Source organism: Bubalus kerabau, chromosome 10 (assembly GCF_029407905.1).
Source record: "Bubalus kerabau isolate K-KA32 ecotype Philippines breed swamp buffalo chromosome 10, PCC_UOA_SB_1v2, whole genome shotgun sequence".
In the NCBI taxonomy this organism is placed as follows: Eukaryota; Metazoa; Chordata; class Mammalia; order Artiodactyla; family Bovidae; genus Bubalus; species Bubalus kerabau.
In genome coordinates this window covers 75,361,243-75,374,063 of record NC_073633.1, presented here as the reverse complement: position 1 = coordinate 75,374,063, position 12,821 = coordinate 75,361,243, and the positions used below count along the sequence as shown (strand labels likewise).

Sequence of the window (12,821 nt, the reverse complement as noted above, 5' to 3'; positions counted from 1 at the left end):
ATGGAATTCCAGCTGAGCTATTTCAAATGCTAAAAGATGATGCTGTTAAAGTGGTGCACTCAATATGCCAGCAAACTCAGTGGACTGGTAAAGGTCAGTTTTCATTGCAGCCCCAAAGAAGGACAGTGCCAAAGAATGTTCAAATACAATTGTGCTCATTTCACATGTTAGCAAGGTAATGCTCAAAATCCTTCAAGCTAGGCTTCAACTATCTGTGAACCAAGAACTTCCAGATATACAAGCTGGATTTAGAAAAGGCAGAGGAACAAGAGATCAAACTGACTACATCCATTGGATCATAGAAAAAACAAGAGAATTCCAGAAAAAAATCTACTTCTACTTCATTGGCTGTGCTAAAACTTTTGACTGTGTGGATCACAACAAATGTGGAAAATTCTCAAAGAGATAGTAATACCAGACCATTTTACCTGCCTCCTGAGAAACTTGTATGCAGGTGAAGAATCAAAATTGGGAAAGGAGTACGTCAAAGCTGTATATTGTCACCCTGCTTATTAAAGTTATATGCAGAGTACATTGTGGGCTGGATGAAGCACAAGCTGGAATCAAGGTTGCCAGGCGAAATATCGATAACCTCAGATATGCAGATGTGACACCACTCTAATGGCAGAGAGTGAAGAGGAACTAAAGAGCCTCTTGGTGAAAGTGAAAGAGGAGAGTGAAATAGGTGGCTTAAAACTCAACATTCAAAAAACTAAGATCATGGCATCCAGTCCCATCACTTCATTGCAAATAGATGGGGAAACAATGGAAACAGTGACAGACTTCAGTTTCTTGGGCTCTAAAATGACTGCAGTGACTGCAGCCATGAAATGAAAAGACGCTTGCTCCTTGGAAGAGAAGCTACAAGAAACCTAGACAGTATATTTAAAAGCAGAGACATCACTTTGCAGATAAAAGTCCTTATAGTCAAAACTATGGTTTTTCCAGTAGTCATGTACATATGTGATAGTTGGACCATAAAGAAGGCTGAGGGCTGAAGAACTGATACTTTTGAATTGTCGTGCTAGAGAAGACTTTTGAAATCCCTTGGAAGCATGGAGATCAAACAAGTCAATCCTAGAGGAAATCAACCCTGAATACTCACTGGAAGGACTGATTCTGAAGCTGAAGCTCCAATAGTTTGGCCACCTGATGCAAAGAGCCAACTCATTGGAAAAGACCCTGATGCTGGGAAAGACTGAGGGCAAGAAAAGAGGAGGAGAAGACAGAGGATGAGATTGTTGGATGGCATCACCAACTCAACGGACATGAGCTTGAGCAAAGTCTGGGTGATAGTGAAGGACAGGGAAGCCTTGTGTGCAGCATTCCATGGGCTCACAAAGCGTCAGACATGACTGAGCAACTGAACAACAACCACCTGGCTTCCCAGGTGGCTCTAGTGATCAAGAACTTGCTTGACAATGCAGGAGACATAAGAGATGTAGGTTTGATCCCTGGATTGGGAAGATCCCCTGGTGATGGGCATGGCAACCCACTCCTGTGGGAATCCTACAGACAGAGGGTCTTAACGGGCTACAGTCCTTAGGGTTGCAAAGAGTCAGACACGACTGAAGTGACTTAGTATGCATGCATGTATATGTATGGCTGATTCACTTGGTCATACAGCAGGAACTGACATAGTGTGAAGGAACTATACTCCAATTAAAAAAAATAATAATGATAAAATTAAAAAGAGCTAACCAGCTCTGGTTAGCTGGCTATTTTTAATTTAGAGTACAGTTACTTTGCACTGTTATGTCAGTCCCTTCTGTATAGCAAAGTGAATCAGCCATGTGTATACCTTTATCCTGTCTTTTTTGGATTTCCTTTCCATTTAGGTTAACACAGAGCACCAGGGAGAGTTCTCTGTGCTATATAGTAGGTTTTCATTAGTTATCTATTTTATACATTGTAGTCTATATATCAGAGAAGGCAATGGCACCCCACTCCAGTACTCTTGCCTGGAAAATCCCATGGACGGAGGAGCCTGGTGGGCTGCAGTCCGTGGGGTCTCTAGGAGTCGGACACGACTGAGCGATTTCACTTTCACTTTTCACTTTCATGCATTGGAGAAGGAAATGACAGCCCACTCCAGTGTTCTTGCCTGGAGAATCCCAGGGACGGGGGAGCCTGGTGGGCTGCCGTCTACGGGGTCGCACGGAGTCGGACATGACTGAAGCGACTTAGCAGCAGCAGCAGTGTGTGTACGCTGTCTTCCATGGTGGCTTAGCCGGTAGAGAACACGCCTGCAATGCCGGAGACCGGGGTTCGATCCCTGGGTTAGGAAGATGCCCTGGAGAAGGGAATGGCAACCCTCTCCAGTATTCTTGCCTGAGAAATCTCATAGACAGAGGACCCCGGTGGGCCATATTACATGGGTTCACTAAGAGTTGGACACGACTGTGTGACTAACACTCTACATTTCCATAGTGTGTGTATGTGCCAGTCTCTGTCTCCCAATTCGTTCCACCCACCCCTTTCTACTTGGTATCGTGTCCTCTCTGTTTGTGTCTCTGTTTCTGCTTTGCAAATAATACCATCTATACCATTTTTCTAGATTCCACATATATGCATTAATATATGGTATTTGTTTTAGCTCTGTATTTTAAAGAGGAGGAGCTAACTGAACACATTGAGGACCAGGTGTAAGTTATCCTTGGTGGTTGGTGGTGGTCAGAGGACAATGGTTCAATGATAAAAGCTGGACGTAGAGGGCTCAGAGCTCTGGCTTCCCCTTTGCGTTCTCAGGGGGTTAGAATCATATTGTCATGATTTTCCCATCAAGAACAACCGTCTAGGTTTGTGGAGAGGAAAAGTAACTAAAAGTGATTTTACAAAGTTTAAAAATAAAGAAGTTTTATTTTTAGCTCATCACCGATTTCTGTCTACAGGAGGATGGTCAGTAAAATTGTCAAAAAGCCTTAATGATTCCTGATAGTTTTCTCCATAATCCAGTGACTCTGTTACTTTATCCTATCCACCGTCCTTCTCAGCTTCTCTTTAACTAGAGTCCCTGGCCCATCTTTTTTCCCCTCCAGTTTTATTGAGATATTAATGACATATAACATATACAAGTTTAAGATGTATAAGGTGATGATTTGATACCCACACACACATATGTATATATATTGTAAAATTATTACTGCAGTAAGGTTAGTTTACACTTCCATCCCCTCAAGTAATTACCAATTTTTGGTTTGGTGATACTATTTGAGATCTATTTTCTTAATAACATTCAAGTATATAATGCAGTGTTGTTAATCATAGTCACCATGCTTTAGGTTAGGTCCTGAGAAATTACACATCATATTGTTGGGAGTCTGTATCCTTTTCTGGTTCATCTTTATAATCATTCTCTTCACACACAATCTACTGCTCCTTCCTTAGTTGAGCTCTCGTAGCAAAACTTGGCCCTGGTTAAATGTCTCTGCCTACTCCACTTATCCACCCACCTATTCAGTAATGTGGCTGAAGAAAAACACACTGATCATCTTAGTATGGTTTGCTTTAAATTTATAATATTACAGATGGACTCACGTGGACTCTTAGGGTTGCCTGGCAATCTGACCACATCCACCAGTTTTGTATTTGACCAAGGAAAGAAATATGACAGCTTTCACATGCTCCCTGCCCCAAATCTAGCCACCGGCCTGCACCTGTAACCCTGCAGAGGTGGATGTGTCCAAGCTGCCCATGCACTGCATCCCTCCCCTCTCCGTAATAGCAGAGAAGCCAGTCTTATATGGTGGACACTATGTGCCAGGCTTAGTTCTAAGTGCCTGATATATTAACTAATGTAATCCTTACAACAGCCCTGTGTGGTAGGACTCATACCAGTTTTACAATGAGGGGCTGAGGCACACCAGAATTCAGTAATTTGTCTGAAACCACTCAGCATAGTAAGTTAAGTGGCTCCGGAGTCCTTGTGTGTCATCTCTCTATCACACCTCATCTCTCAGGACATTTCTCCTACTGCTCTTCCCTCCGCATCATCAGTTCACTCCTTTCTGCCAGATCTTATCAATTATAGGCAAATTCTAACAGTTTCTGCTTTCAGAACCTACCCTTGAGCCCATATCTCCCTCCAGCTATCCCCTAATGTCCCTGTTCTCTTCTCCAAATTTCTTGTGTTTTCTCTACTTATATCTGCTTCCTTTTTCCCAATTTACTTTCGAAGCACTTCAGTCTGACTTTGGTCCCTACCATTCCAGGAATACAACTTTTGTCAAGTTGAAGAATGACTTCCCAAATGTCTGAACCAGAGGGACAGTCGTCGTTTCTTACTCAGCCCCCTACTCAGAAATGTTTTCTTCTCTTGTTTTGGTTTTCTCCTGCGGTCACTTCTCTGTCTCCTTTGCTGGATCTCCCCCTGCTGGCCAACCTCTAAATGTTTGATTGTCCAGGGCCTGGGCTGGCCCACTTCCCTTTCATCCACTCTCATTCTCTTGATGATCTCAGTCAGTGTCAAGGCCTTAAATATAATTTATAAGTTGATGACTCCTAGGTTTTTATTTCTAGCTTTGACCTTCCTTAGACTTCCAGCATTTCCATTTGGCTGTCATAGGCACAAGTATCACCCAATTAATATATTTCACATAAAATTCTTGATTTGTCTCTTTAGTTCTCATTTTTAATAAAGTGCGATCTTCCTCTCACATCCCACATTGTAATTATCAGCAGGGCTCTACCTTCAAATTACATCTCAGGTCTGATCACCTCTCTCTTTTTCTAGGACTACGCCCTCATCCGAAGCATCATCATCTATTCCCTGGATTTTTGCAATAGCCTCCTGTGTGTCTCCTTGCTTTGTTTCTTGCTCTAAGATAACCTGTTCTCCACCCTGTAGCCAGTCATTCCTTACAAGTCTGCTTTAGATGTGGCCTCTGCTTACCCCTGATTTCCTTGCTTCATGTATTCTCTATGTCACTCACTGCCTCTCAGCCCAATCTTCTTTGCCATTCTTTGAACACAGCAAGCAGACATATGCCTCAGGGCTTTGCCTTTTCTGTTCCCCATCCTCCTCTGCTGGGAATCTTTAATGATCTAAATTAAACAAAAGAATTCATTATTTTGGTATGATCTCTGTTCAAACTTTACCTTATTAGAAAAACTTTCCTTGGTCTTGCCATCTAAAATAGTAGCACCTGGCATTTTCTGTCTTCTTGCTGGTTTTAATCAGAGTGCAGTATATTGCATATCTATTTATATATCTCTTTGTTTGCTGTATGTCTCCTGAGTGACATATCAGCTCCATGAAGGCAGAGGCATTATTGTGGTACTCCTAGTGCCTGGAACTAGGTGCTTGATAAATATTTGTTTAATTTTTGGAATAGGGGCAGGTATTAAATCTTATGAAGGTAAAGGATATATAAGAATGAAAAAGATTAGAAGTAATATTTTTAAGTTAAGAAAATCTGTACATGATAGCTGAAAAGGAGAAAATTGTCTGGAAGAAGGAGAGTCTCCTAATTCTTAGGTGGCTTTAATCCTCTGTTTTCTCTTCAGCCTTCGAAGCGAGTTCCATGTTACGGTCACCACTGTGTTCAGAGCCAAGAGGGAGAACAAGGAAAAGGCCTTCAGTGGATTTTGTGGGCCCTTCTTGAGGGCTTCAGGGGTGCCTTCATAATGTGGATGGGAGTTCAGAGTATTCCTAGAAAATTAACATACGTGAAATAAAATGAAATTGGGGATCTTATGTTCCTTAAACCTACACCTCTTGAAGCGTCACAGATGGACATATTATGTACTTAACTCATATGATGATGGTCATGATAGTGATTTTTTCTCACGTGTTTCTTTTCTGACTGTCCTTGACCAATGTGTCATTTCCCGATCCCCTATAGAATTGGATTGAGAGCACTCGTGTGACCGTTCCCCGTTTCTTGGGTCCCTCCTCTGTAAGGAGAACAGATGCAGGAGTGGATTAATGTACCTCTCAGTTAACATTGTTGTGAGTTCTATTCACTGATGTGGAAGAAGAGCAGAAAGAAAACTGTGTCAACATAATGAATTCTCTTGTTTAGTATTATGAGATAGAAAGAGACTGGAACACTTCTTTTAAATTCTGTTAGTATTTCAGTGAGCTTTCTAACAGACAGATCTGTAATGATCTCCAGAAAACAGGAAGATGATGTTTGCTACCCTTTTAATTATAAATATGACATTAACAGAAATCCCTATTACCTGAACTTTAACTCCCAATAAACATGATGCATGATAATTATCTGACATACTGTGGTTTTGAAAGTTTAAAATGTAGGATGGGCATGCAATCCCGCAAAGCTCTTCTTGCTCAGCTTTAATGATAAAATATGTTTTAAAAGGCCAGTCATGTTTATTTTGTCATGTTTGGGTCATTTCAAAAGATTCATTTGTGTGCACTGCCTGTATTTCTTCATGTCCTTTTTGCTTTCTTCTTTCCTAGAGGGAGAAGATGATGAAGATGAAGAGGATGAAGAGGAAGAAGATGAAGAGGAAGAAGATGAGGAGGAAGATGAGGAAGATAAAGATGCTGACTCCCTGGATGAGGCCTTGGGTGACACCGAGCTGCCTGGGTTCACGCTCCCTGGCATCACGTCTCAGGAACCTGGCTTAGAGCAGGAAAACGTGGTCTCTTTGGAGGGAGTCACCTTCCAGGTGCCAGATGCCATCCAGTGGGAACAGCAGAATCAGGGCCTGGGTAAGAGTCATGTGTGTTTCTCTCCTTCCTCCCTCCCCTCATCTTACTTTTCTTAGGCGACAACTTTCTTTCATTGGCATTGATTATGGAGCAAAATGGATTTTCTTTTTATGGATGTTTCATTTGGGAAGTAGTTCTCACTTCTTTCTCTGATATGTTTATATTTATGCTCTTCAGTAGCCAGGTTCCAGTCTCCATCTGCCTGAAGAGCACGGTTACCTTAATTTTTGGAAAGAGTTCCATCGTTCCTTCCCAGCTGGAGGACAGCTGTTGGCTCTGGGAGGGCTTCCAATTGGGGCAGAATTGCGTGTAACCAGTCAGCTGCCCAAAGTGGCGTGGCACTGGAGTCAGAAAGCAAATCTATTTTGTCATCCCCTCCTTTTAGAATTTCCTCCCTGGGGAAGTTCTTCTTTCACTTCTGAGTGAGCTTTTAGCCATCCCAATACGTTTCTGCTCATTCTTGTGGTTGTGTTTCATCATCAAATACAATCTCTTTTTATCACTTGGTGTCCAGACAACCCCAAGCTTACTCTCTCTTGGGCATGGCCTGGATTTTTGGTGAGAGACTCCCTGGAGGCAGGCTGACCCCAACCTTGATACTCTCTTCTGGTTAGCAGGGTTGTTCCTCTGTCTCTTAACTTTTTCTGGAGAGATGCTGTTTAGCTCTGGGTGATTGTTTGAGGCCTCACTCTCTTGACCTGAGGGGAAGTGACCTCTACTCCAAAGAAATCTCCCTGAAGCTCTCTTGGTCTTTAAAAGGCCTAAGGATACCTTCAGTGCAGCAGAGATTTGATTTAACAGTCATATAACCAGTGTTTAGAGTATTTCATTAAAAATTTGGATGTTGATCTCAGATTTTGCTCTGGAATATCATACTAGTGTATCTAGGTGCCTTGGTTGAAACTTCAATTTAGAATCTTATTACATATGATTTCTTAAAGATTGTCCTCCTCTCCTCCCATGAAAGCCCTTTCAGATTAGCAGTGAGAAAGGGTAAGTGCATTATAATGAGTATGGAGTGGGGAAAAATCGCATTATCTGTTTATCACAGGATTGAGTAGCTTAAAACAAGCTCTCTTGCTTTTTTAAAAGCTCAAACTGAAGTTGGTAAAACCTTTCAAGATTTGCAGTCTAAGGAGGAATTCTTTCCATAATCTCTAAAACTAAGGGAACATGTGTAAGGCTTTTAATGTCATCTTCTCTTCCCTTATAGTTTTTTTTGTGAGCTGTCCTTTCGATGTGGTTAATTAATTTGTCCAAAAAGCAGAACCCCTACTGTGTTCCTTTATAAGGTGTTGGAAACACAGAAAAAAAACAAGGCAATGCTTTTTCTTGATTAGAACAGAGCCCATTCGTAAAGGTTTCAGTGCAGGGTGGGTGAATTCTATGATAAAAATAGGTTATAGGAGGGCGGAGTAGAAGTGTAGAAGGAGGCCATCTAGAGTCTCTTGGAGAGTTCAGAGCTGTCACCTGAAGGATATATAAATAGGAGATAGCTTGCAAGGAAAAGAGACCAAAGAAAGAACATACACAAAAGCATTGGAGGGATGAAAGAGCATAATACAGATGGGCTGGCAAAGAATGTTGTTAAGTGGGTAAAAAGAAGTAACAGCAGACAAGGCTGGAAAGGTAAGCAAGGATGCATCATGAAGAGCTTTGGCTGCCAAGAGGTTTTCACTTGTCCTTTATGAAAACTGTTCTGGTGATAGTGCGGTGGAGGAGGAGGGGAGGAGCATCAGATTGGGGAGGGAGAAAAAGGCCACTTCTGAGATCCGTGAAATGTCTATGTGAGACATAAAGGACATGAAGTAAGGCAGAGCAAGTGGGATGAATGGAAAAGAGTCAACCTGAGAGCTTTTGTCATAGGTACTAATGGATTTGGGGGATTGAGGAAAAATAGAGGGAGAGTTGAGGATGATTTCTAGGTTTTTAGATTGGGTGAACAGGTGGAGAGTGATGCCTCTGATGAAAAAAGGGAATAAAGGGAGCAATATGAACTTGGCATTTTAGGGAGATGATGAGCTAGTTTTGGGCATGTTGAATATGAGGAGCCTGTGAGGCGTCCAGGAGGGTCTTAGATTTTGTGTCTTGAATTTAGGGAAGAGGACTGGGACTGAGAAGTTATTCTGGGTTTATCACCCTCTAGGTTGGCATAAAGGTTGTAGTTGAAATGTAGCTGGGATTTCCTGTGGAATGTGCTTATGGTAAAGAGAGGAGGTGATAAAGGATGTGTTTCCACTGGGCAGGCAGACGGTATTAGTATATGTGCATACAATGCTATATTTACTAAGTTATTTTCTGAACAAATTTGGCACGTAATTGGGCAGTAATTACTTTAAAAAATATACCAAACGAAACTGCTAAAACCTCATAAGTATATCAAAATATTATCAAAGTGTTACAAAACAAACACAAACACTGACCTGGGGACATGTGAATAAATATTTGGTCTCTTCAGGCCTGAACAGGCCTGAAATGCACCTGTTCCACCACTGGTTGAAATGAATGAAATAAAATGCAAAATACCAATGTAACTTATTACAGAGGTTAAACACAAAAATCTACACGTCAAGTGACTCCTCAGGTAGTAGATTTATAACATGAAAGGATCATGGACAGTCTTTTAAATATGCATTGGGTGAATATTCAGAGACTGTACCCCATTCCTGGAGAGAGAGTTGTTTTTGTACCCTCTCTGTAGGGAGAAGTACTGCAGGGAGATCATATGGCCTCTATTCCTGGATTGTGGTCTAGGAAGCCAATTTCCACCACTTGGAAAGTTGGCATACCATCTATAATAATGATAAGCAATTGGAGGAGCTGTGAATCTTAGAAAGATTTGTAGAGGCTACAGTTCAAGGCTAACATGATCATTTGAGCTCTAGCCTTACCATGTTCCTCAACACAAATTTACCACTGAAAAGGAGCCAAATTTTTAAGAAATCAATTTTATTGAGGTATAAACTATATTCAGTAAACTGCACTCAGAGTATGCAATTTGAGTCTTGTACACATCCATACAGCCTCCATCTCATTGAAAATGCAGAATTTCCATCACTTCCCCTTTATCCCCCCAGTATTCCTCATGTCCTATGCAGTCCATCCCTCTCTCAGTCCTCAATCCCAGGTAACCACTGATCTACTTTTAGTACTACAGGTTAGGTTGCATTTTCTAGAATTTTATATATGTAGAATCATATAATACATACTCTTATGTGTCTAGCTTCTTTCAGTTAGCATAATGATTTTGAGATTCAACCATGTTGTTGTCTGTATCAGTAATTTGTTCCCCCTTTTTAAAATTAAAAAAATGTTATATTTATTTGGCAGCATCCTGTCGTAGTTGCAGCATGCGGGCTCTTCATTGCGATGTGTAGTCTTTCCTCTAGTTGCAGCATGCACCTAGGCTTAGTTGCCTCGAGGCATGTGGAATCTTAGGTCCCCACCCAGGGATCAAACCTGCGTTCCCCACATTGGAAGACGGATTCTCAATCACTGGACCACCAAGGAAGTCCCTAATTTGTTCTGGTTTTATAGCTGTGTAGTACTCAACTGTATGGATATGCTACATCTTGTTTATCTCATCACCTGTTGACGAACATTTGGGTTTTCCCGTTTTTGGTTAATAGCAGTTACATTTTAAGGTGTGTAGGGCATGAGGTGGAGGGTGAATAGCCCAATTGTCCCCTTGTCTTGCCTCCTGATTCCAGCCTCCATGCATGGCTAAAGTTTCTTAAATTAGTAATACCAATTTAGTGATTTGTTATCACTAACGTGATTTGTCACTTTAAAAAGTGATTTTGGACTTCCCTGGTGGTTCAGTGGTTAAGAATTTGCCTTTCCATGCAAGGGAGTGGTTCAATCTCTGGTCTGGGAAGATCCCACATGCCTCGGAGCAGCTAAGCCTGTGTGCCACAACTACTGAGCCCATGAGCTGCACGTACTGAAGCCTTTGTGCCTAGAGCCTGTGCTTCTCAACAAGAGAAGCCACTGCAATGAGAAACCCTCACAATGCAAGAAAGAGATGCCCTGGCTTGCTGCTACTAGAGAAAGCCCATGTGGAGCAACAAAGACCCACCACAGTCAAAAAATAAATAGACTAAGTAAATCAATTAATCAGTCTTTTTTTAAAAGTGATTTTCCCAAGTCTTAACATTTTGTTTTATATCAGATCTTTTCTTTTTATAAAATTTACCATTTTCCTGGATGTCTCTTACCTTTTGCTGCCACTTCTTTTCCTGAAAAATTCAATTTGCCAACATGTTTTTAGCATTCTAATTTTCATGGGAACCAAAACAAGGAAGTCCTTCCAGTTCTCTACTGTGGGAAGACTGGGTTGGGTTAGTAGTGCTTGTGTCTAAGATTTTATTAGCTCACCATCTTTTTCTTGGGGGGACAGGAGTATTTACTAGTAACTCAAAACCACTGACAACTTCTGGGTCAGTATTAATTGATATAGTTTCCTAAATGCTCTCAGATCACATGATAAAGAGGGACCCCTCCCCTGTTTGTGATGGATTTTGTGGTACCAAGAATAATGGCTCCCCAGTTGGCTCAGACAGTAAAGAATCTGCCCACAAAGTGGGAGACCCAGGATTGATCCTTGGGTCGGGAAGACCCCTGGGGAAGGGAAAGACTACCCACTCCAGTATTCTTGCCTGGAGAATTTCATTGACAGAGGAGCCTGGCGGGCTGCAGTCCACAGGGTCACAAAGAGTCTGACACGACTGAGCGACTAACACTTGTACTTTTTTCAAATATGTTTATGTCCTAATCTTTGGAACCTATGATTATGTTGTCTTACCTGGCAAAAAGCTTTGCTGATGATTAGGTTAAGGATCTTGAGATGGAATGGTTATCCTGAATTTTCTGTGAAGGTCACACAAGTGTGTTCACAAGTGTCCTTATAAGCAGGAAGCAGACAGGTCAGAGTCAGAAAGGTAGATGTGATGACAGAGGCAGAGGTCAGAATGATGTGGCCAGAAGCAAGGAATTCTGGCAGCCTCTACAAGCTGGAAAAGGCAAAGAGATGAATTTTCTTCTTGAGCTTCTAGAAGGAACACAGTCCTGCTGGCACCTTGATTTTAGTCCCTCAAGACCCATTTTGGACTTTTGACCTGCAAAACTATAAGATAATAAGTTTGTATTGTTTTGAGCCCCTAACTTAGTGCTAATTTGTTACAGCAGAAATAAGAAACTAATACAGATTTCAATAAGTATTTCATGAGCAGCTTCATTTTAGAAAGCAGAGCTGCATGGCAGCTGTAGGGTGAGTGTGAGTGTTGTAAACTTAACTATAGTTTTTTCTTAATGAATCACTAAAAATGCAAAGATGGAGGCCTCTAAAAAGTAATCTAATTTAAAGCAATTTTACTTTAATTGACCATCTTATTCATTTCTACTTTTAAGTGGGTTGTTTTATTTATAGATGATCACATCCTATTTTACAATATGAATGGTATTCCAAAGCAAGTGCTAAAACCCATAGACACCTTTAAAAATGAACAGATTGAAGTGGGTAGTTGGAATTGGCTAAGAGTAATATACACTCTTTGAATAGATTATCATTTCATTTTCTGTGAAGAAACAAGAGGAGAAAACTTAGATTACTTGCTAAGGCAAAGCAGTAGATTCATGGCTTAGTTCTTTGCACTTCTGTGTTCTGTTGTCACATACACATTGCCTCTAAAGCTTTGGAGGGAAACAGCCCAGTTTCTTGATCTTGCTGTTGGGAGGTGTGATTGTGGACTGAACTGGTAGGCTGTCAGGATAAAGACTCAGGAGCGAAAGTTCCAAGTGCTGAGGTGCACTGATTGTATTGTAGAGGAAGTTCTTTTTCTACATAAGCAGAATCAATTTCTTTTCTGATCTAACAAGGTCATTTTCAGATTTATTGGTAGGAACCTGTAGAGAGCAGATACTGTGACCCACACTACTTCTTATCCTTTTGTAATCACATGATTATTCTTTTAAAACTATAAAATCAATATGGCCGAAGTTGAGGCAATGTATCCATTTTGACACTTAAACATTTCCAATGTAATTAATATCTGGTGATTCTTTACTTTGTGCATTCTGAATCTGCTAGGATGCCTTTAGCTACAGGTAGCAGAAACCTTAAATAGACTTAAAGAGTAAAGAA

At 41.1% G+C, this 12,821-nt stretch overlaps 1 protein-coding gene across 5 annotated transcripts in view; it reads left to right on the top strand.

Annotated features, from left to right (window-relative positions):
- ARMH4 (armadillo like helical domain containing 4) overlaps positions 1-12,821 on the top strand; it is a 141,946-nt gene that overhangs the window by 45,223 nt on the left and 83,902 nt on the right. For all 5 annotated transcript variants that reach the window (XM_055538182.1, XM_055538181.1, XM_055538185.1 and 2 more), the window contains exon 5: positions 6,425-6,679. In XM_055538182.1, the coding sequence (XP_055394157.1) occupies positions 6,425-6,679 (255 nt within the window). The remainder of the gene's footprint in view (positions 1-6,424; positions 6,680-12,821) is intronic.